The 25,546-nt window shown below is 36.9% G+C and overlaps 1 protein-coding gene across 1 annotated transcript in view; it reads left to right on the forward strand.

Moving 5' to 3' along the window:
* The first annotated feature begins 6,789 nt into the window (after positions 1-6,789).
* The window catches only part of HIF1A (hypoxia inducible factor 1 subunit alpha), a 41,956-nt gene continuing 23,199 nt past the window's right edge, over positions 6,790-25,546 (forward strand). The window contains exon 1 of the mRNA XM_032405250.1: positions 6,790-7,197. Within this exon, the coding sequence (XP_032261141.1) occupies positions 7,163-7,197 (35 nt within the window). The 5' untranslated portion in view covers positions 6,790-7,162. The remainder of the gene's footprint in view (positions 7,198-25,546) is intronic.

Consider the following 25,546-nt stretch of genomic DNA (forward strand, 5'->3'; position numbering starts at 1 on the left):
TCCCCTCCAGCTCTACTGAGGTATAATTAATATATAACACTGTGGAAGTTTAAGGTGTGCAATGTGATGATTTGATACACGTATACGTTGCAAAGCACTTACCACAAAAGATTAGTTAACACTCTTTTACCTCACATAATTACCATTTTGTTGTTCTTGTTATGGTGAGAACATGAAAACTCTACTCTCATAGCAACTTCCAAGTATACAATACAGTATTGTTAACTCTAGTCAGTGCTGCTGTGTTTTTAATTCAAATTCCAATTGCTCATTTCTGGATGCAGAAAAGCAATTGACTTTTCTATATTAACCTGATAACCTGCAATCTCACTATAATTGCTTATTCATTCCAGGAGTTTTTTTGTTTGTTTTGTTTTTGTTTTTGTTTTGTTGAAACTGTGGGATTCAATTTTTGCTTTTGTCCTTCATTTCTTTTTTGGATTCCACTCTTTTTCTGCCCTTTTGGTTTTAAAAATGAACATTTCTCTTGCCATTCGCAACAACGTGGATGGAACTGGAGGGTATTATGCTGAGCGAAATAAGTCAGAGAAAGACATGTATCATATGACCTCACTGATATGAGGAATTCTTAATCTCAGGAAACAAACTGAGGGTTGCTGGAGTGGGGGGTGGGGTGGGAGGGATGGGGTGACTGGGTGATAGACACTGGGGAGGGTATGTGCTCTGGTAAGCGCTGTGAATTGTGCAAGACTGTTGAATCTCAGATCTGTACCTCTGAAACAAATAATGCAATATATGTTAAGAAAAAAAAAAGAAGAAGAAGAAGATAGCAGGAGGGGAAGAATGAAGGGGGGAAATCGGAGGGGGAGACGAATCATGAGAGACGATGGACTCTGAAAAACAAACTGAGGGTTCTAGAGGGGAGGGGGGTGGGAGGATGGGTTAGCCTGGTGATGGATATTAAGGAGGGCACATTCTGCATGGAGCACTGGGTGTTATGCACAAACAATGAATCATGGAACACTACATCTAAAGCTAATGATGTAATGTATGGTGATTAACATAACAATAAAAAATTTTTAAAAAATGAACATTTCATCTGATTTATTTTATATAATTACATTTTTTCCTCCTATCTTTTTAATTAGATGTAAAAAAAAAAAAACTTGGGCCCAGGAAAGGGGTGAGGCCAGAGGTGGGATAAAAAAAATTAGTGGTTACCCTAGAGTTTGCAATGTGCATTTATGACTAATCCAAGTCCACTTTCAAGTAACATTATACTTCTTCACCAGTAATGCAAATACCTTATGAGAGTTTTCCCCATTCCTCCCTTCTGTCCCTTTTAACATTGCTGCCAATCATTTCATTTGTCCATGAGGTATAATCATTGAATATATCTTTACTTTTATGTTTCTGAACAAACTATTTGCTAGAACAACTAAGAAAAATTTAAAAAAATATTTTACCTTCATTTATTTTTTCTGTAACACTCTTCCTTTATGTAGATTTAAGTTTCTTTTTTGTTTTAAGATTTTATTTATTTATTTCACAGAAAGAGAGAGCGAAAGCAGGAACACAAGCAGGGGGAGCGGGAGAGGGAGAAGCAGCCTTCCCGCTGAGCAGGGAGCCCGATGTGGGGCTCGATCCCAGGACCCTGGGATCATGACCTGAGCTGAAGGCAGACACTTAACGACTAAGCCACCCAGGCGCCCCTAGGTTTAAGTTTCTAACCCATATTATTTTCTTTGTCTCTGAAAAACTTCTTTTAACATTTCTTGCAAGGCAGGTCTACTTGCAAGAAATTTTTTCATTTTTATTTTTCCTTCACTTTTGAAGGACGATTTCACTGGGAACATTCTAGGTCAGTGTGTTTTCTTCCTTCAACACTTTAAACATTTCACTCCACTGTCTTCTTGCTTGCAAGATCTCTGAAGAGAAGAACAATGTAATTCTTATTCTTCCTCCTCTATAGATAAGGTATTTCCACCCAACCCCCTACTTAGCTTCTTTAAAACTTTTTCTCTTTGTCTTTGCTTCTCTGCAGTGTGAATATGCTATGTCTGACTGTAGCTTTTTTAGTATTTATCCTGCTTGGTATTCTCTGAGCTTCCTGGATTTGTGATTTGCTGTCTGTCATTAACTTTGGAAAATTTTCAGTCATTAGTTCTTCAAACATTTCTTGTGTTTCTCTCTTTTCTCCTTCTGGTATTTCCATTTAAACCTTCTGTAATTGTTGCACAGTTCTTGGATATTTTGTTCCATCTTTGTCATTAATTTGTCTCCTTTGCTTTTCAGTTTTGGAAGTTTGTACTGATATACTTTCAAGCTTTCATTCTCTCCTCAGCTGTGTCCAGTCTACTGATGAGCCCACCCAAATCATTCTTTATTTCTGTTACATTGTTTTTCATTTCTAGCATTTTTTCATGTCATTGCTTATATTTCCTATCTGTTCTTGCATGTCGTTCACCTTTTCCATTAGAACCCTTAGCACATTGATCATAGCTATTTTAAACTCCTGGTCTGCTAATTCCAAAATCTCTGCCATATCTGAGTCTCATTTTGATGTTTGGTTTAGGTCTTCAGATTGTGTTTCTTGCCTTTTAGTATATCTTGTAAATTTTTTTGTTGAAAGCCAGACATACTATATCAGGTCAAAGGAAGTTAGGCATAGAAGTTTTATGTTTATCTGGCTAAGAGGCTGCATTATTGTTTGCTGTAGCTGTGGTGTCTGAGGCTAAAATTGCCTCTTGTGTCCTTGTTTTTGTTTCTCTTGTTGTCTTTGGATGTCCCTAAGTGACTCTTTAAATAGGGTCTGAGGTTTGCAGTTTTTTAGCAGCAATTCCCTACTATTACACAAAAGCCTTACTGATGTGGTAGTATGGTCGGGTGTGGGAGGAAGGAAAGCATTCTATAGTCCTCTGATGAGTGCTCAGACTTTTAGTGAGCCTGAGTTATTTCCCCTCTCCTATGTTGAAGGCTAGAGGGAGCTGGAGTTGGGTGTTTCCCCTCCCCAAGGTCAGTTAGGCTCTGGCAAAATAGTTTCCTTTGAGGGCAGATCTTGTTAAGAAGAACAGAGTGCTCTGGGAATATTTTTAAAAGTTACTTTTCCCTTTCCCCATGAAGATTTCTCAGATCTTCACAGTGAGAATTTATTAGGGTTCCTGAAGGTAAAACTCAAAAAAGTTGTGGGACCCCTCTAAGGCTGAACCCCCAAGTTTTTAGCTCTCAAGCAGGTCCACACAGAGCCTCCAGCAATTCCACAATTAGAATTTAAAATATTCCTACTGATATTTGCTCCAACTGTCATGTTGGCTTCAGCTGCTGGCTTCCACTCCTGGTAAACTGTGATCTTCTGGTAAGCTGCGATTCTCTCTATCCGTCTGTCTCTCCAGTTTTCAGGGCAACAGTTTGCCCAGTGACCTCAATTCTCTGATGGATCTAAGAAGAGTTGTTGGTTTTCAGTTTGTTCAGCTTTATTTTCTTACTGTGAGAATGGGAGCTTCCAAGCACTTTACATGTTGGACCAGAAACTGAAAATCCTTCAGCATTTCTCTGTAAAATTATGCTTAAAATCTCTATCATAATTAAAAAGTGCTAGTGGCAAATTTTCAGGCTATTCTTATTCTCTGCAAACTCAGACAAATATATATATTTATTTTGTTTTGATCCTTGAAAGAAAAAACAAAAGATTTTTAATGTCAGTTGTCTGCTAAGCACTTTCTTTCCAATGATCTGCTTTTTTCTGTATGTTACTGTTCTTATAATACAATAGGTCGAAGGTAGGGGAGGAACTAAGGGTAATAATAAGACAAGAATCACGAATTGATCACAAGTTCTTCCCATATAATTTGATACATTCTAAACTATCTGAATCTGATGTGTTTCACTCTTTAAAAGCATCAATGCTCCATATTATTTAGTAGTAATCCAAATTTCAAGTTTTACCTTGCCTCCTGCTCAGTCACTGCCCAACTTCCTGCTTCCTACTAATATGGGTTAAGAGTCAAGTCGTTTGCAAGTCATCATCAGTCTACGCAGAAAGTTCTCCAAGGTATTTTGGATTCAAATTTGGACACTTACAAAAATTACAAGGTGAATGAATAAGACTGTTCATTAAGGATTATTTAAATTGTAATAACCTAAATACATTTATTAATAGGTGGTTGTAAAGAGGATGATTTAAAATTTTATCCCACAGAAAACTTGGCTTTTTCAAATTCTGTTACTTAACAGGATTGATTGGATTATGGAATACTATTTGGCTCATTTGTAATTATGTGAAAACAAATTGGTTGAATATTACTGCTTTCCATGCTCATATATGTATGTGTGTGTATAAACATATATACATACATATTTCTTCACACATACATAAAACAGCATATTCTACACATTTTGGGGGCAAATTTAATGAATGTTCAAAAATATCTTTTGCTGATTGAATTATCCTTCTGCTTTAAACTTTTGAAATGCTCAAAATTTTTTTCAGTGATTTAGATTTGCTATTACAAAATGCTCTTGGGTGCCTGGGTGGCTCAGTCTGTTGTGTCTGCCTTTGGCTCACATCATGATCCCAGGGTCCTGTGATGGAGCCCCGCATTGGGCTCCCCGCTGAGCAGGGAGCCTGCTTCTCCCTCTGCCTGCTGCTCCCCCTGCTTGTGCTCTCTCTCTTACTCTCTCTCTCTCTGGCAAATAAAATCTTTTTTTAAAAATGCTCTTTTTTTTGATGTAACAAACATTATACACTTTGGCTATAATTACTGGCTAAAGAGAATTTCTTACAAGTATAACGAGAAAGGAACTGATTGAAGGTTTCTGCCATTATGTTTACATACAAGAATGGGAACCCCGTGGGCAGTTCCAAAGTTGAAAATAGAGAATATATGTGGACTTATATTAACATAATAGGCATTCTTGGATAGTTAAAACTAGCTGAACTGTGGCAGAAGCCCAAGTAATTATTACTAGCAGAGGCACAAATTTGGGGGTAATAGTAAGAAGAAGAATGGAAAAAAAACCCACCAACAATACTAATGCTAACATTTATTGACTGCTTACTATGTGCCAGGAATTGTTCTAAGTGCTTTACAATGTATTATCTCGCTGAATTATGCCATAGTTCTGTGACATAGACATAAATGAATAAACTGAGGCACTAAGAGATTAAATAACTTGTTAGTGTCAGAGTCTGTATTCAAACTCACTCCTGACTGGCAAAACTATGTTTAACATTGAGTTTTCAGAATGTTAACTTAAAAGGTTTGTATTTTACGGAGTCATCGTTTTCACAATTAAAAAACAAAACATGAGTAAATATTTTTGGTCCTTTCCTCTTTTCAGGCATTTCCAATGGTATTTTTAAAGAAAACATATCATTCAGCAACGTAAATCTAAAAAAAAAAACAAAAACAAAAAAACAACTAATGTTAAGATCAATCTTTATATTTTCATGGGACTACTGACCAGTTAAAATGAGGTGCTTTGTGAATCAGTTGTTAAGTTTAGTGCTATGTTATATAGACCTTTGTTTTTACACATCAATATAACTGAATCCACTACAGATAGCCACAATAATATACAACTCAAAGCTGGATTGTAACAATATAACTAATAAGGCAAATGTGAGAAGTAAAATAATCCAGTGTCCAGTGGAAATAAAAGGTCAATGATTCTTTGTTGAACTCAAAATACATTCTTTTTTCGTTTAAAAGACTGACAGCCTTGAAATAATACTTTCAAAGTCAAAAAATGATGTTTTATACAGTACATTGCAAAGTCAGGTTAGCAAACAGACGATACTGGCCGCCACCATATCGAGTTACTCCGGTTCAGCAATCCCCTCCTGGCCCAAGCCTGGGTGGTGGGTTTGGAGAATCCTTCCTCTTTTCAGTCTACACAGTGAATTAAAGGTGATCAGTCTCAAACTAAGGGTCTTCTTCCTTTTTTTCTCAGTCTAAGATTATTTTTGGCTCTCTTACAAACAACGAGAAAGTAAAATGAAAGTCCACTTAAAGCCATTTTCCTCCTCCTTCCCTGAATTTCTGGTTTATGCTTTTATTAAAGCCACTTACACCTATTTGTAAATGCTAAAATAATTTCAGATTTTAAGATTTCCCTGCTACCTTAACTACTTCCCTTGAGAAGTTTACAGCATTAGGGGTTTGTTTGCTTTATATTTTTATTTGCATTTATTCAGTAATCAAACTTCATCACAGAAAAACTTAGTGAACAAGGAGAGTACCCTTGTGTTCCATGGCAAAGAGTGCGGTTGGTGACATGGCCCGTGGTTGGGATAACCCGGCAAGAAAAACCCCACTGTAACACATCTAAGCAAAGGGTCTAAAAGGTTTTCTGCCGCGACGCGAAAAGTCCGCTTTGTTAAACTGGAGCTCAGCGGAGCTGGCGGCAACCCTGCACAACACAGCCATAGAGGAGAAAGAGAGCAGGAGACTCGCTGCACCGGGAGGAGGAAATGTGATGCAGGCTTGAGACCCAAAAACCGAAATCCCTTCTCAGCAGCGCCTCCCAAAGCCAGCCGCTGCTTTCCCTAGGAGAAGGCAGAGCGTCCCCAGACCCAGGTTGACCGCACCCCAGCTCCTTTCTCTTTCCGCCGCAGCTGCACACAGACGAGCACGTGAGCGCGGCAGCGCGTCCCAGCTGTGCCTCAGCTGACCGCCTCCTGATTGGCTGAGACAGACGTGGGCTGGGGTGGGACTGGCCGCCTGCGTCGCTCGCCATTGGCTCTCAGGGAACCCGCCTCCCCTCAGGTGAGGCGGGCTTGCGTGAGCGCGAGCTGGGCTCCGCGGGCGGGCGCGCCCCCGACACTCTCCTCCCTCCATCCTCTGCGCGCCGCCGAGCGCGCCTCCGCCCTTGCCCGCCCCCTGCCGCTGCCTCAGCTCCTCAGTGCACAGAGCCGCCTGGTCTGAGGGGACGCGAGGATCGGCCTCGTCGCTGCTTCGGCCAGTGCGTCGGGCCGGGCCTTGACAAGCAGCCCGAGGGGAGGCTGTTCGGAGCTGGACCTGGACCCTTGTGATTGCCGCCTGCTCCTCCTGCTTGTGTTTTACGAGGGGTTTCCCGCCTTGCACCTCCCACCTCTGGACGTGCCTCCCCTTCTCTCCTCGCGTGTGGAGGGAGCCAACGCTTAGGCCGGAGCGAGCCTGGGGGCGGCCGGCCGTAAAGGCTTCGCGGAAACCGATTCGCCATGGAGGGCGCCGGCGGCGCGAACGACAAGAAAAAGTAAGCCCATTTCCTCCGCCGGCCGCGTTCTCCGCCGGTGCCCCCGCCCGCCCGCCACCACGGGCTGGCAGGCCGGCCTCAGCGTTCCGGGGTGGGGGGGGGCGCCTTTTTGTTTCTGCCTCTTCTCCCCTCCCCTCTCCCCCAGCCTCGCCGGCCGTGCTCCCCCGCTGCCCACGTCGCCATCTTGTCGTGGGGGGTGGGAGACGCGTCGAAAGTGCTTTCAGGGGCCGGGGGCTGAGCCCTGTTAGCCCTCGCCTCCCTGCCGCCTGGGCCTCGCACCACCCTCCTGCCCGCCTTAAAAACCCGGCTTGCTCCTCTACCCCCATCCGGGTGGACTTCCCCTAGCCCGAAAACCCCGGCAAGAGAAACGAGCCGCAGCTCAGTCGCCGCCGTATGCACCCGAGCTTCCGCTCCTTCCCGCCCCCATTCTCTCCGGTTCCATTGAAAACTCGGCCCCGGGGCGGACCCTGCACACTGGTCCTGGCTTCCCAGTGGGCTCGGGGCCCTGGGTTTCCGACCGAGGGGCTCGCGTGGTCGGATGCGATCTGGCCGTTCGGTTGTCTAGCCGCGGCGGGGGTCTTTGCCTTTGTGCATTAGGGATTTGTCGCGGTGGCCTGAAGATGCTAACTTTAGTTTGCACGTGCAGGTTTTGTTTTGTTTTGTTTTAATTGCCTTGAAAAACTTGTCTAGACTGAGAGAGTAACGGGAATTTGGAGAAATCGTAACATTTTAAAGAGAGCATCAGAATTGGATACTTGTGTTTGTATCAGCTGTCAAGAGAGCCCAGACGTTATAAATTAATATGTGCCTCATTCATTCTTAAAAGTATCTTACTGAAAATGTAGCGGTTGGCTGAATTTAGGCGAACAGTATTAATGAAATTGAAAAAAAAAATGATCGCAGCAAATGAAATGTAGCATCAACGTTTTTAGAACACTTATTTTCATGAAAGTGAAGTATATTAAAGGAAAACCTTCTAGATATATCCGACATAAATAATCATTTTGTTAGAACTTAATGCAAGTTTTTAAAACACTTTAAAGTTTGAGTCTAGGTAGTACATTATGGGATTAAGAATTGTAAGTGGAACCAGTGGGATTAAGAGTGATTCCACACACACACACACACCCGCACAATTTGGTACACTTTTTGTATTTTAACCTTTGTGGAAATCATTTTAAGGAATTGGAGATTTATAATAAGAGTTGTGGTTAGTAGACTGGCTTTACTCCTTAAAGTCCTTCCACTCTTCTGGAAGAGATTAACTTCCCTAATCAGTATCAGCAGAAGATAAACTTGTGTTGTTGCTGTTTTGTAGATACCATTTTGATCCTTATTTAGTGGAATGATAAATTCTCAGTTTGTGTACACCAGAGAAAGCTCTTAGAAAATTCAAAAAGTGAGTAAACAGATCTAGTCTTTTAATTCCAAGAATTGACAGGAATTAATTGCAATTAATTTTGCAGAAGTGATTACAGTGCTTTTGATGAAATGATGAGGCTGCTAGATTATAAACGTAAAGCAGATTACCTCCGTGTAGTGCCAATTTTCAGTCCTTATTATGTGTTGAATCATACTTAATATTGTGCATCAAGTTATGCACCAATCCCTTTTTATATGCAATATTGTACTCATTTTTCCTTTGCAGTTCATCAGTTGGGATATCACAAGCAGCTTTAATATAAATGAATTAATTAGTTACTGTGCATCACTCCCAATTCTAAACTAGTTCTTAGATGTTGCTCAGTCCCATCTGTTATTTTCAAAATATTCTCATTTGAAAATTCAGCAAACTTGGATCAGATTGAGTCATATTTCTTAATATAGAGGTTCTTATAACTGAAAAGTTAAATAAGTTAATAAGTGGCTACACAACAACTTTTAGATGCTATTTTTTAAAGATTTTTTTTATCATTTTCTGTTTTTTATCATTTTCTAACTAATAATTTTAAAACTTTTTGAAGAGGTAATTGAGAGATTACAGGGCAAGGTATTTTCTCCTTACAGTTTTTCCATTTTAAATGTGCTCTAGGGCCCAGGCTGGGGGGACAAATTTGTCTTCTTTAAAGGAGGTCTAGGAAAATAAAAAACTGAAGCATTGGAAGAAATCAGAACAGAGGATGGGTATGGTTATAATGGGTTTAACAGGGAATTTCTTGTTGATTCCTTAGCAGTAGGTAGGGGCTGGACTTAATAGCACATTAATATCGATTTCTAGATTTCAAGGGAAGGTTAAGAGGTTCATGGTTCTCTTTCAGGTTTCAGGCCAGACTCCTTCAGTATCCAAAACCAGTTATTGGATCATTAAAGTAAAATTTCTGAGAATGGACATTTCTTAACTTCTTTAACTTTTGGGCATTAAAAGTCAAGAAGCTCTCTCATTTATTAGTAAGCTTTTTTCTTGTTATAATTTTACTTTGATTTTCTTCTTTTTTGAAGAAGAACATGCCTGGTAGCATAGGATCTGGACCCAGACACCTCTTAGTTAAAACTAACAGTCCAGTTTTTTCACTTGTTAGCTTTGTGAGCTTGGGCAAGTTCCTGAATGCTTCTGAGCCTATTTCTTCCTTTTGAAATGATGATAATAATAGCAACCACCTCAGAGGTTATTGTGAGGATTAAGTGAGGTAATGTTCACTGTCTTGTCTGGTTTAGGAATCTTGGTAACACTATAATTGAAAATAGTCGTTACCTGTTCAAGTTCTAGTTTGAACTTCCATAGCACTTAAAAACTCTTTTTTTGCAGGTGTTTCCAAATATTTCTTGTGTTAGTTCTTCTCCCCACCTTCATGCATCTTTTCTAAATCTCCTAAAAATGAAAAGACTAACATTGGATTCAGATTTAAGGGGGGCGGTTCTTTTCCAGCTAAAACAGTACATCCCTCGGTTATGTTGGCATCTAGCATCAATTCTTCTTGAGCATCTGTTCTCTGTCTACTCTAGGCCCCCTTCTTCACAATTTCTTACGCCCCTGTTTCCTCCCCAAATAGGCCGCTTGAAACTTGAATTTACTCTGGATTTCAGAGACTAGAGTCATAAAGACGTACACTACTCTTAAAGTTCATTTCAGCAAGGTATGTGCAACGCACTGCAGTCTTAGGAGTGGCGGTAACTTAAAACATTTTTTGTCTTGACACCACAATTTAGAGTAGACAATTTTATAAATACTTACCTTTGCTAAACATGACGAGTTAATAAAATACTCCCAGTAAAGTATGTGAACCTACATGATAGAAAAACCTTGCTTTTGAATTTTTCCGGTTAAGACTATTGGCTTCTGCCTCAAGGCAAGGCTTCACACTGTATGTTAGTCTGATTTTTGAGGCTTGATTTGTATGAAATCTATGTTCCGTGCATTCTTTTACTTGTACTGTGGTAGTTCATTCCTGTGGTCCACTACAAAGCATTTTGTGCAGTTTGGGGAATGTCCAATCTTTCTACCTGGTGATTTCCATTATCTTTGTGTGGGTTCAAAGTTAAGATTTAGTGGTTATGTTCTATTATTGTATGTTAAGAATAGTGTGTAAGAGGCTGAGAGAGATTAGTCTCTACTGATGTTTTTGAAGAACTCATAACAGTTGATTATGTTTGGTGGTGAAAAAAACTGTTACCATATGTGGATGTTAAAGATTTGGTTAGATTACTGTTCATAGATTTGTCCTCTTAAAATATAATTTATTATGTCTTATTATAATATATATGTATATATATAATAAATATAAAATAAAATTTAATATTTAATTTAATTATTTCCAAAATGCGATTTTCTTACTAAGATCGTTACTTACTTGTTTCTAAGATTGTTAACATAAGGGTTTCTAAAGTAGGAGAAAATAAATGTGTTGTTGGATTCGTTTTCTATTAAGAAATTAATTTTAATTCATAAGAACATTCTCTTTTTTAAATCTTGTTTCTTTTTTTTTTAATGATGGAACTAATTATCCAGCTGGTGGATTTTAGCCAGCCTTCTGCTACTTGTAGTGTATGTGTTATGTATGTTTTCTGCTTAACTACAGAGCTTGAAAAAAATTCTGAAGCTAAGTCAGTCATGTTGCTCAGTATTTTTGGTAAAAGTTTGGCAAGAATTTTTGAAATAACTAGATCTTGGAATTTTAAAAATAATTTTATTCTCTCTATTTCTTGGAGCATCAAGAATTAACTATTTGGGGGGTGCCTGGGTGGCTCAGTTGGTTAAGCATCTGACTCTTGATTTCTGCTCAGGTCATGAACTCAGGGTCCTGAGATCCAGCCCATCACCTCTCCACTGGTGGGGAGTCTGCTTGAGATTCTCTCCCTCTCCCTCCGCCCCTCCCCCTGTACTCACTCCCTCTCTCTAGAAGAAATAAAATCTTTAAAAAAAGAGAATTAACTATTTTGTATGTGTAGTGAGTTTTATATTAAAATTCATGTTTTTGGGCACCTGGGTAGCTCAGTTGGTTAAGCGACTGTCTTCGGCTCAGGTCATGATCCTGGAGTCCCGGGATTGAGACCCGCATCGGGCTCCCTGCTCAGCAGGGAGTCTGCTTCTCCCTCTGACCCTCCCCCCTCTCATGCTCTCTCTATCTCATTCTCTCTCTCAAATAAATAAATAAAATCTTTAAAAAAAAATAAAATTCATGTTTTTTGCAATAAAAACTATCAAACCCATATTATTTGCCAGACATGACCCTTTCAGAAAAATGTAATACATAAAATCTAAATTTTATAAGAAGAAAATTTAAGTGATTTTCTCATGACTTGCTTTTCCATAGCTTTTGAAGTGATTGTGAGGGTTTTTTTTTGAATTGTGGTTAAAAACAAAAACCCATCTAATGTAAAAATTCCCATCTTAAACATTTCTAGATGTACAGTTCAAGAGTGTTAAGTATATTCACATTGTGTAACCAGAATTTTTTTTACCTTGTAAAAATGAAACTATAACCATTAAACAAGTCTCCCAGTTTCCCCCTCCTAGTTCCTGACAACCATCATTCTACTCTCTGTTTCTGAATTTGACTGCTAAATACCTTATATACATGGAATCATGCAGTTTTTGTCTTTTTGTGACTGGTTTATTTCACTTAGCATAATGTCCTCAAGATTCACCCGTGTTGTAGGCATGTGTGAAAATTTCCTTCTTTTTAAAAAAGGCTAATAAATACCACATTTTGTTCATTCATCTTTCGGTGGACACTTAGGTTGCTTCCACCTGTTGGCTATTTTGAATACTGCTGCTATGAACATGGGTGTGCAAATATCTCTTTAAGATCTTGTTTTCAGTTCTTTTGGATATATCCCCAGAAGTATGTTGCTGGATCATATGGTAATTCTATTTTTGATTTTTTTTGAGGAACTGCCATACTGTTTTACATCGTGGCTGCACCATTTTACATTTCCACCAATAGTGCACAGGGGTTCCTATTACTCCATATCCTCCCCAACATTTGTTATTTTCTGTTTTTATGATAATGGACATGTTGAGGAGGTTGTGTTTTTAAGGGTTTGTTTGTGTGTAATAACCAACTTAAAGTTAACAACAGAGAACAGTTGCCAGGGAAGCTTTATCAGAAGTGAAGTTAAGCTCCTCTAAAATGAGAATTAAGTTTTTCTAGGGACTTAGAAAGATTTGATTTGCCAGTATGTTTTCAGAAAAATCCTTAATTAAAATGGTCTGTAACTGTTTTGTTGTTGATAAAGTCCCACTTGGTAACTTATTTTAAAAGATTTTAAAAAATAATGGAAATGACTTATTTTCATAAGAAAATGGTCTCCAACATGTTACCTTTTAGTTGTTCTGTGACCTCAACTGTCATTTATGAGTGTTTCTTCATTTTGAAATTTCATTTGGTTATAATATTAAACATAGAGATGATTTCAAAGTGTGATTTTCAAAATTTCTTGTCTTGCAAATGGGACAAAATTCTAGTGATGGAACATAATTTAACTGTGATTCTTCACCTACTTGTTTTGAAAGTCACAATATATTTAGGGAAATTAAGTGTCTGCTACTTAATATTGCAATTTTCACTCATTAGTGACCATTCCCTGTGATGCTTCTTTTTTCCTAATAGAATCTGTTTTTTCACTTGAAAAATAGTATGGTAAAAAATAAACATAAGGTTGTTTTTTTTTTTAAAGATTTTATTTATTTACTTGAGAGAGAGAGAGAGAGAGCACGAGAGGGGGGAGGGTCAGAGGGAGAAGCAGACTCCCTGCTGAGCAGGGAGCCCGATGTGGGACTCGATCTTGGGTCTCCAGGATCATGACCTGAGCCGAAGGCAGTGGCTTAACCAACTGAGCCACCCAGGTGCCCAAAAATAAGCATAAGGTTTAAAGGCAGAAAGTTTTAAGTCTTTAGGAGTTGGGATGTATTTCTGTTCTTATAGATCTTACAAATTAAGATGCTAACCAGATTTCTCTAAAGTGACCCCCTCCCCTTTTTTCAGTTAAAAAATTGAAACATATTTCAATGGGCAAGATCACAAATAGACTGAATTTGAAACTTACAATGTGAAAGAGAATGCTCACACACAATGAGTTCTTAATAAGTATTTGAATGAACAAATGAAACAAAAAATGAATGAACAAAGAGAAAAGCAAAGAAAGATTTTAAGGTTTTTAAAAGGTTTTATGGAAGTCATTATTTTCCTCTTCTAGGTCCTATTTTTCATAGGAATTTTTCTTACGCTTGGAAATGCCTTGTGCTACTTTAGAACTTTCTTGAATCTTGAACTTTATTTTTTTTTATCATTTCAGAAATATTTATAGTGTCTATTAGAACCAAGCTAGAAAAATATTTTGTTAATAAATACAGCTATGTCACATGTACTTGGCCTTGAAAGTAACCAGTGCCCTATTTTAAGGTATGTGAAAAGTTAGTGCCTGCCAATTTTATATATTTAGAGCACTTAGTAAAAAAAGTTTACTGAAAGAGGCATATGTATATGGCTGCTGAAAATAAGCTAGATAAATGTATGGAAAGTATCTTTACCTTGTTTTATCTTTAGCAGATGTTTCTTAAGTCTGCTCTAAACTTCCAGAAAGTTTGGACCAGTTTATACTCTCCAGCAGTGTTGGAGAGTGCCACTTTCTTGTACTTGATCATTCTTAAAGTTTCTAATATGAAATACTTGGAGTTTGTAAATGTATTGGGATTTTTTATTGCAGTGACGAAACACAACTCAAGCTAGTTTAAGGGGGAAAGGCAGTTACTGGCTTACACAATCTAGTTTTGGTTGGAAGAACAGTTAAATCCAGAGTCTTAAGTGGTGTTCTCATAGTGTAATTCCTGACTTTCTCTTGAATATGACTTGGTTTATATGCCTTTGTTCTACTTGTATGTTGGCCTCATTCTGCCACTGACAGGGTATCTGTATGGTATGAAAGATGGCATGTAACATTCCCATGCCTGCATTCATACAGTTTGTATTAAAAAAATGAAAAGAAACTCCCTCTCCTTTCTAGTATCCATATATCAGTCTCCTGGATGAATGCCAATTTGCCTTGCTTGGACTATTCATTTTTAACCATGTCAGTGGGGTTTCCTGATTACATGAGTCAGATGTCTTATTGTAAAGTATTTGTCTTGATGTAGATTATTAATTATCTCCTTATCTAGGACTCTTGATCATTGCTGGTATTGTAATGAATGAGCTATAGGTTTTTGTTAAAAATCATCTAAATTCATATACTGCAGTTTTTTTACTAATCATAACTGTTCTGCAGCTATTCTTGCAGTGCCTTTTAGAAAGCTTAGAGTCTCTTTTATGGATTCAGGGTTTTCATTTCATTTCCTTTCCTTAAGAAAGGGATAGTAATGAAAAATGGCTAAGAACTTAGGCTCTAAAGGTTGGCTGCTTGCTTTGCCACTTACTAGCTATGTGATCTTGTACAAGTTGCTTTACCTCTCTAGGTCTCAGTTTCCTCATCTATAAATTAGGATGATGAGAATATTTACCTTATAGGATTGTTGTGAGGATAAAAGAGATATTAACCCATATGAAACACTCAGAATAGTTCTTGGCACGAAGTAAGGACTTAAACTAGAAACTATCATTAGATTCATTTTTATAATAATAAGTTTTTTCAGAAGAGTTTCACTGTCTTGAAGTTTCATATTGAGAATCACTCTAGCCTTCTTTGGGACAATCTGACAAAGGATGATGTCCTTTGGGCCACACCATCAGTGAACCTATATAATAGTGGTAGAATATTAGTGATGCTTTTCCTCTACATTGGTTTTTTTTTTTTCGATGAATGTCTGGCCTTTGCAGATTAAATGAAGATACTTGGTTTTTTTTGTATAGACATGCTATTTTAAAATATCATTTTCCATAGTGATAATGGTAAAGGAGAAAAATTCTGAAGGCTCTTTATTTGGTTGTTGGAGATGGCAAATTAAGAAAGCCTACTTTTCCATGCTCTTTTGGTGTCAGGAATTCATTAAATGTCTTTTAACCTGTTTGCAGAGGAGAGTTGGAATTTCCTTGCCTTTGCAGATAACATAGCTAAAATATTTAAATGGGTTACATGTCAAACCAGTAAGCACAGCCTTCACCGTGAAAGGAGGAAGGGGTATTTTTCTTGGGTAACGTGAACAAGTTGATTTATTTCAATGGTTCAAAAATTTGGTTTCAACCCAAGACCATTACTCTAGCACCTAACCACTATGGCCTGTAACAGATTATTGTATATTCATTTATTCAGCAGATATTTGTGCATCTAATTTGTCAAGCAGAGCATTGAATTGTGATGGCTTAGGCCACAGTTGAGTAGTTTTTGGTGTTAATTGATAACATTCATTATGTATTACATCTTTCATTTTTTTTAGTAATTTCAAGTTTGAGATTCTTGAACAATACAGACTTTAGGATTTAAGTTTTGTTATTAATATCAGTTACCACGGTAGCATCTTCTAAATTGTGTTTTCTAAGTTAGTCAGTCTGCTTTGAGAATTTTCTTAGACACACAGAAGCACTCTCACAAAATAGTCTATTCATTTTTGGCAGCTTGATATGTTAGAAAGTTTTTTGTTCTCGTATTTCTTAACACTCACTAATGTTTAGATCTCTTTTGGAGCAAAGTAATCCCTGTGAACCTTTGAGATATGCCCACTAACGTCATTCTGATTGTGCACATTAAAAAATGTAACTGTTCCTTTTAGTGATAATTTGGTACTAATTTGATCATAAACAAATGTAACCTCAAACACGGAAGGCTTGTAGCAAGAATATAGACCTATGTAGAGATCATTTAGATGATCCAGAATATGCTTTTTTTTCTTTTTCTTACATTGCCATCAGAATGAGAACACAGTTTAAAAATTCTTTAAGTTCACCTTCAACACTGCTTTAACTCTACTGAGCAAAACCCTTGCCATCTTTTAACTCCCATGTATTACTCTCTGCAGTTGAATAAATCACCTAATTTGCCTTCCATACGACATCCTTTTTAAATACATGAAGGTAGTTATTTCTATTGCTAAATAAAAACATCCCCAAATTTCTTTAATCTTTTGATTTAAATATTATTATTGAGCATCTGATTTGGGGAAAGGCATAGGCTATATTAAATATGGGGGCTTCATTCTCTTGCCACTAATTAATAGTGTTACTCATTCCCTTTTTATATACAAGGAAATAGGGATCAGAGGGTTAGTTGGGAGAATTTATTGGCTAACACTGGATAGGATGGATTAGTGTAGGTGAAGTACCAAGACATTTGCTTAGGAGAGCTTCTCATTTGTCATTGTTTCCAGAATCTTCATTATGGTCAGGGTTTAGAACTAAATAGGAAAAATCTTCAGCATGTGATTTCTGTGTGTATACCTTTATTCTAATACATGTGAATTTTTTCTGTTATGTAAGTACTTACTATAACTTACATATCTTCTGTTGTATTTAAGCAAATAACTAAGGACATGTCCTCCTGAATACACACATCCACACACTCATGTAGTGTCACTGACCTTTAAGTTCCAGTTTCAGTTCTATTACTATCAAAAAGCATATAATAAGGAAAACAAAAGCATTTGCAAGCTGAGAGGGCAAAGGGAGAAGAGTGATAGAATAGGTGATATGGGTAAAGCCACTAACACACAGCTGTTATTCGTGGACAGTTATTCTCAACCCCTTTTATGTTTGTAGCATTCATAAAGAGATTTAAAGGTGATTTTTAAAAATTGTTTCCAAGACTTGAAAAAATCATTCTACGGTTACTACATTTTTCATTTGGTCATGTTTGAATCCTAATTATGCTTTTCTGTTTTATTAAGCACAGACTTTATTACTTGCTTGTCATTGAGTTGTACCTCTAGCTTCTTATTCCCAGCAGTTGTTCTATACAGTATCACCCAACCCACTCAGTGCAGTATTCTGCCTGACAAACATAGTTGTCATAGTATGTGTATGTAGTTGCAGCTAAAAATAAATTTTTCTTATTTTTCAGAATTTGCTGGCTAACCTGTATAATCTCTGTTATAAGAGATCTCAAACTTTTGTGGCTTAAGAATCACCTGGGTGTTTAGTTAATATAAGGATTTCCAGGTACCCACCCCCAGAGATTCTGATTTGGTAATTTTGGGATGAGACTCAGGAATTTGTAAACTTAGTATTTCTCGGCCTTTTGGCTAAGGTCAAGTGTAGGAATTTGTAAAGTTTACAAGCACCCATAGGTGAAGCACAAACCTTGAATAGCTTAGAGTGCTAATCAGAATCATCTGGGAGATTGTTTTTTATTATTTTATTTTATTTTATTTATTTATTTTTTGGGGGGGAGGTTGTTTTTTAAAGAGACATGCCAGGTCTACAATTTGAGTTTCCAGGGTTGGGATTTAGGCACAGATATCTAGTAAAAAGGTTCCACTGGTGATTGTGATGTATACCACAGGTCAACCCATGACTAATCTAGTCAAAGTCCTTAGTGTATTTTATAGTTTTTGAGTTCCTGAGTATGTGGCATTGTTAATGTCTAAGAGGTTGGATATGGTATGTAAAGCATTTGGGCAGATTTTTTGAGAGAAAGTATTTAACCAGTTTTAGGTGTTCAACAATCTTTTACACCTCCGGGTATTTTTGAAAGACACATGAAGTATTTTCGTAGAGTAGAGGGGCTCAAAGTGTTCTCAGGACCGGCATCATTGGTACTTACCTGCTAACTTGTTAGACATGGAGTTTCTCAGGCCCCATCCAGCCCTCCTGAATCAGAAACTCTGGGTGAGGCCCAGTAATCTGTGTTTGCAGAATCGCTCCAGGTGACTGTGATACAAGCTAAAATTAGAGAACCTCCATCTTAGAGTAACAGCCTCACATACACATTTTTGGTATTATTTATCCACTACTTTATATATATTAGGAGATAAAAGATTTTTTTTGACAGGCTCAATACCAATTCTGAACCAGGAGAGAGTTTATTTAAATCACTAGTTAGGAGTAATCGAAAAACAAAAGCATATTCTTTTTACAGACAGAATTTTAACACACAATATTGTCAACAAATGTAAATCTGTTAGCTAATTAATAAATTTATTTAATGTATAAATAGAACATTTTCACATTAATGCTACCTCAGATGTGATACAGATTTTATTTTCAGAATGTACCCTGAATTTAAAACAGTGATTCTTTCTTCCTTGCTTATTTTACTGCAGCACTAGAAAACTGAGTATTTAAACATTTTCATGAGATTATTGGAAGGGGAATAATCCATCTTTTCTCTACTATTCCAATTGTGGATATTTACAAGATGTTGACAAGCTAGTAAGATAATAAACACCTAAACCAAGAAATTTAAGTTGCTTTCAAAAATAAAATAAGTACATATATTCTGAATATTTTTCTTTACAAACCACTTCACTTGATTTTGGAATTTCAAATTAATTATGAAATGCAAATTTTCAAAAGCCAATAATTAGAACGAGAAACTTAAAATACTGAATTATACTGCTTACTCAGTCTCTACTTTCCGCTTTCTGGAAAGAAATATGATTTTTTCTACTTCATTCCAAAAATGAAGAAAACATTTAACTCATTTCTAGTTAATCTTTCTGTAAAACAAGTTAAAAAGTAAGATGACTACTTCTTTTGGATTTTTCTGACAAATGCAGGTGCATTAATAGTGTCAGTTCACTGATGGATTTTTCTTAAAATATAAAATATTCTGTGATCCTGCTATCTTGAAACTGCTATTAATATTTGTAAACTTTGCTAACTGTATATTGTTGTATGTTTCTGGTTTTATCTATGCACTTATAAGTTACATATCCATATGTATATGTGTACCTATATACACATTTACATATGTACATATGTATTACACACAAAAATGGATTCATACTCAAATTTTGTTGTATAACCTCTTTTCACATAATGCTATGTTGTAACATCTTCTATAAGCACAGATAAATTTTCGTAGATTTTGCCTTGTTTCTTAAAGTGTTGTTATTTGATTTTATGGAACGATTATTCCTAGGGCTAATGTTTTGTGAGTTAGGGGTTGACCCTGGTAACTACTATCGAATAAAGACAAGAAACATAAAGATATATTTGTCCTAGAATATAAGTTCCATGGGAATAGTAACATGGTCTGTTTTGTTTATTGCCCTGTGCTGAGAACAGTGGCTCATTGGAGATGACTAAGAAATACTTGTTGAATAAATGAATGACATTCTCTAACATGAATATCCTAAAGGTTCATTTTTAAGTTTATTGATTAGAACTTAGAAGACATTTTCCTGGAGAAAATAATTACAAAGAATAGCTAGCTATCCTGAAAATGTAATTTATATTTATTTGAAATGTCAAATTTTTACTGTTTTTTTCCATTAAGTAGGGACACGTTTTTTTATTAAACATTACCTGTTTGAACTATTCCGGTTTTGCAGCAATTACCAGGTGGAAAATATAACAACAAATACTATTAACCATAAGAATACTCTAAATAATAAATATACTTGTCTGAGGGAAACTCCCCCACCCCACCCCGGAAAAAAGCCAATAGGATTAGAAATCAACCTAATGAAAACTTTCATGTCTTAGGATGAAAATTACAACACTTTCTTGAAAAAGATTGTAGAAAACAGTCAAGTCTTCTGTTTCCAGCTGGGCTAGGAAGACGTAATTATAAAGGTATTGATTTAATTGGTTAACAGCATTAACTACAACTCATGCATTTTCCTGTCCACATTAGCTTAGGACAAAACAGTAAAAGACATTAGAGTATAGATCAGAGTGATAAGGGAAAATAATCTTAAACCTTTCACCTCTTTTCAATAAATTGGTATTCTAGTTTCTCTGCTTTCTCCCTGTGCCTCCAAATCTCTTCCCTGGCAAAATCATCTGCTCTCCTTGGTGATAGTATTGGTGCCATTCACTGTTGTAGTGCTTGGTGATTTTTTTTTTTTAATCAATAGCTTTTTTCTAACTTACATCTAGTATGCTTACTAATTGCTTACTAAATGCTTACTTACATTTGAAAGTGCATATCCAGGTAATCACAGTAAATCTAAACAGTATGCATTGTTTATAGTACTGATATTATTATGCTGTTCAATTATCACAGTCTGTAGTGTCACAGGAGCACTGATGAAGCACAAATTCAGGGATCCTAAAAAAATGTTGAAGGGGCAGTCAGCCTTCCATGGGCTTAAGTCAAGGTCAAATAGAAGATTAGGGCCAAATACTAAAGCCAAGTAGAACTTATGCACATCTCTACTAAGAATACAGAGATGAAGGGCGCCTGGGTGGCTCAGTCAGTTAAGCGTCTGCCTTCGGCTCAGGTCATGATTGTGGGGACCTGGCTTCGAGCCTGCTTCTCTCTCTCCCTCTGCCCTTCTCCCCCGCTTGTGCTCGCTAACTCTTTCAATCAAATGAATAAATAAAATACTCTTTAAAAATTAAAAAAAAAAAAAAAAACAGAGATGAATGAGGTAGTTTCCCGCCTCCAAGAAGCTTTAAGGATTTTAGAGGAAGATAAATACAGTTGACCCTTGAACAGTGTGGGTAGTTGGGGGGGCTAACTCCTTGCACAGTCAAAAATCCATGTATAAGTTTTATCTCTCCCAAAATGTAACTACAAATAGCCTTCCCCAAAAAACTACTAATAGCCTACTTTTGACTGGAAGCCTTACCGGTAACTAATAACACATATTTTGTATATGTTTTATATACTGTATTGTTACAATAAAGTAAGAGAAAAGAAAATGGTATTAAGAAAATCTAAAGAAGAGAAAATAACATTTACAGTACTGTATTGTATTTGTAAAAAAATACTATGTATAAGTGGACCCGCACATTTCAAATCTGTGTTGTACAGGGGTCATGTGTATCTAGCAAAATAACCAGAATGGTGAGATCTAGAGGAGAGGAACAGTTTTGGAAGACAAAAGAGAAACAAAGTAATGCTGGAGTTGAATGCTGAAAGTTTCTCCCATAAATATAGCAAGCCACTTATTGAGAAGGGTACCTCGGGCAGAGGGAGACTGAGCCAGAAAGAATGAAGTATTATGCTTTTGAGTAACTGCCGTGTGGCCAAAGAATATAGGAAATAATGAGGATGAAGAGATGGACAGGGAACGGTTTCCTTAGAAAATAGATTTTGTTATGTGTATATTTGATTGGATTTTAAGCAGGGCATAATATCTGATTTCTTATTTTGGAATGATGATTGTGGTAGTAATTTGAGGGCAAAATTAAAGCAGAGTAATAGTGAAGTAGTTGAATCAGTGGTTCCCAAATCTCACTGTATATCATATGCATATTGGGAGTTCTTAAAAACCCAGAATTTTGGGCCCTGCTTCAGATCTACTGAATCAGATTTATGAAGACAGAGCCCAGAAGTTTGAAATGTTGAATGTCCGTAAATAATTATGATGCACCTAGACCAGCATTTGAAAATATGGCATTAGGTAACTCTTTCTACAGTAGACTAAGTGGGAAGCTGTCTAAGCTCCATGAGGGCTGTTCTGTGTATCACTACATTCCTTGTAACTGGCACAGTGCATGCTAGGTGCTCAATAAATATTTATTTAATGAATATTTCTTTTTTTTAATTTCTTTTATTTATTTATTTGACACAGAGAGAGATAGCAAGAGCAGGAACACAAGCAGGGGGAGTGGGAGAGGAAGAAGCAGGCTCCCTGGCGAGCAGGGAGCCCGACGTGGGGCTCAATCCCAGCACTCTGGGATCACGACCTGAGCCGAAGGTAGATGCTTAATGACTGAGCCACCCAGGTGCCCCTTAATGAATATTTCCTAAATGAAGGAGGTTATTCTGAGGTTCAGGAAGGCCACTTCCCATCTTGTGTTTTGTTCTCTATATAGAGTTATAGTTAAGTGAGCTAATACATGAAAGTGTTTAAAACAATGCCTGACACATACTAAGTGCTCAATAAATGTTAGAAGGGGAAAATTCTCTTCATCTTTTCTCTTATGGTACTTTGTGTGATTAGGTATCTTGGCAATTGGCTTATGCCTAGCTAGGTCTGAAGTGAGTATGCAGATTGGTTTTACTTTGGGGATCCAGATGTTGAGCAAATAGAACTCCAACAATAGTGAGCTGAGATGTTTGAATAGCTCCTCTGTACAAATTAAAGTCTGGTGGGAATATTGAGGTAGATTGAATTACTAGCCTCTGATTCTCTTCCCTTAGTGGTTGGCAATATCCATTGAAGGTTGTTTTGCTTTGAAGAGCTGGTGGACAGTGGAGCCCAGAGCATCGCCATTATAGGTGCTTTTGAATTAGATTCCAGGAAAGAGCCTGGCCATGAGTCCCTCTGAATGGCTTACAAGTCCTAAATTCCAAAGCCAACCTCTACACCTCTCTTTATGTCTTTGGAGATGTGAAGTAGACAAATTCTGAACTTTATAATGCCTGGATGTAAGTATACTTAGTAATTAGAATGTTTCTGAGAGGCAGTGTAATATACTGTTAACAGCATAGTTTCTAGAGCTAAATTGCTTGAGTTTGAATATAGGCTCTACTGTTTATTTAACTCCATAAACTTGGATAAGTTATTTAACCAGGTTCCTTATCTGTAACATGGTGATAATAATAAAAAGTAAGTTAATTGATGAGAAATGTTTAGAATACTGTGTATGTAGTAAGTACCTTGGAGTTTGGATTTAAAATGCCAACTGAAGAACATGGAAATTTCCTCTGGCCTGAAACTTTAAGAAGTGCAGGGCAGTTAAAACAGTGAGATGTACAGTTTTCACCTATCAGCTTGACAAAAATTATAAAGATAAAGAAGATCCATAATATATATTGCTGCAGAGTGTGTGGGGAAATAGATAAACACATTCATCAATTAGCAGAGACAAAATTGGGTACAGACCTTTTTGGAAAGGTAAATTTAAATGCCACATCCTTTAGATCATCTAATTTAACTTCAGAAGGTCTATCCTATGTAGAAATACTAACATAAAGAGTGGAAAACAACAACTCGTAACTTCAAGGCCAGAAAGAGTTTTTAAAGAAGCAAATAATAGAGTTGAGAGATTTAAAAAAAAAATGTATACATTAACTTTATTAGAAATAGGATGGATTACCTGTTAACACTTTGAATGTCTGGCTCTAACTTCAGTTCTCTCTCTTTTTTTTTTTTTTGGTTAAGTATTTATTTATTTATTTGAGAAAGAGAGCATGCTAGTAGGGGAGGAGCAAAGGGAGAGGGACAAGCCCTCAGAATGGAAGCAGACACAGGGCTCGATCCCACAACCCTATGACCCCGAGATCATGACCTGAACTGAAATCAAGAGTCACAGACACTTAACCAACTGAGCCACCCAGGCACCCCTAACATCAGTTCTCAAAGTCACATATATTTACAATCAGGAATGCTAACAGGCTTTTCTCCTGTAATTAGACAACACAGATGAATTAAAATATCTGCAATTTTGTGTTCTTGTTAATCTAAAGAATACTAAGCATTCTCTGTAAAATGGCTATTGCTATTTAACTTTGTATACAAGAAGCTTCGTGACAGTGGATCTAGATTATTTTCCCAAATATATTTCCTATACAAAATAATTTTAAGATACAATTGTTAGCTTCTTGTCTAGTACTGTATGTTAAATAATAATAAAATAATAAGTGTGTAAAAACTACAGTACCACAAAGGTTAAGCTATTTTGCTGCTTTACTCAAACAGTAGTCCCAGAACAGTCATAGAAATGGGTAAACTGTTCAAAAGACAGAATTTTTACTGTACCCTTAACTGATTTCTACTGTGATTAGCAGATGTGAAATAGCACTTGATGTAGACTTGTCGGTGCAGAACTTCACTGGATCTGTACTTAATAAAAACAACAAAAGATGGAATTGATAATTTAGAGAAATACAGTGACCTTATTTATATGCAGAAAATCTGCCTGTTTTCTTCTGGTCTACAAAACTTTTACTGTGCAATCTAAGTAGTAAGTAAATAAATAGTACAGGGTTCATCTCTCTGGGACCTACATGACATGGTCTACCAGAAATTTCTTGTTCAATACTGTAATTCTGTGGGGTATGACTGATAAAAAGAGCCTTCCTCTGAGTAGACAAGAAGCTAGGCAGTTCAGATGCTGAAACTCATAAGAACTTTGGAAGTTATAGCTTTTAGCAAAGCAATGTTTTAAGAGATCCCATAGTCATATGTGAAGAACATCAGATAAATTTCTATATTAAATCTTTTTTATAGGTCACCTGATTGCTTTATGTCTAGATAGATTATATAATAGAAGACACACTGATTTGCTAATCTAATTTAGGTTTGTCAACTCTTGAAGTACTATATTACCTATTTTATTGAGGCTTATTTCTCTTCCAGAATTCTGGCTCATCTTCAAATTCTTCTTCTCCTAGTCTTCCCTGCTTAAGTATATTATGCTTTAAATGTTTTATCCAAGCTCACATTTCTTATGGATTTGTCTTATAAATTTAGTTGCCACATCTTTGACAATTATTATCTTCAAAGTGGTGGACAATACAAGTATTTCTAAAGGTATGGAGATAATCACCATGGTTAGCTAAATCAGATACCCTTTAAAAGCATATAGCAGGTAATAAAAGGATTTAAATTTTTTTACCAAGTGTTTCATTTGGGTAGTCATTTGTTGGTCGCTTAAATTTGGTTGAGTAATTAAGAGAAGGAGGTGAGTAAGTGTGATGAAAGTTCCTGATTAATCAAATTCTGATCACCTGGACTAATTGTGACATTTAAACTTATATTCAGGTTTATCATGAGATCATTGGTTATCACACTTTTTTTGGTGGTTTTACTTGAACTAGATAGGAATCTGATTCCCACTACCATCCCTTCCTCTCACCCGCCAATTCAGAGGGGAAAGAAGTGAGGAAAGTTACGTGCTAGAGCCAATGGTGGGGGAGGGAC

The sequence above is a fragment of the Phoca vitulina genome, unplaced genomic scaffold, assembly GCF_004348235.1.
Source record: "Phoca vitulina isolate PV1807 unplaced genomic scaffold, GSC_HSeal_1.0 scaffold7, whole genome shotgun sequence".
In the NCBI taxonomy this organism is placed as follows: domain Eukaryota; kingdom Metazoa; phylum Chordata; class Mammalia; order Carnivora; family Phocidae; genus Phoca; species Phoca vitulina.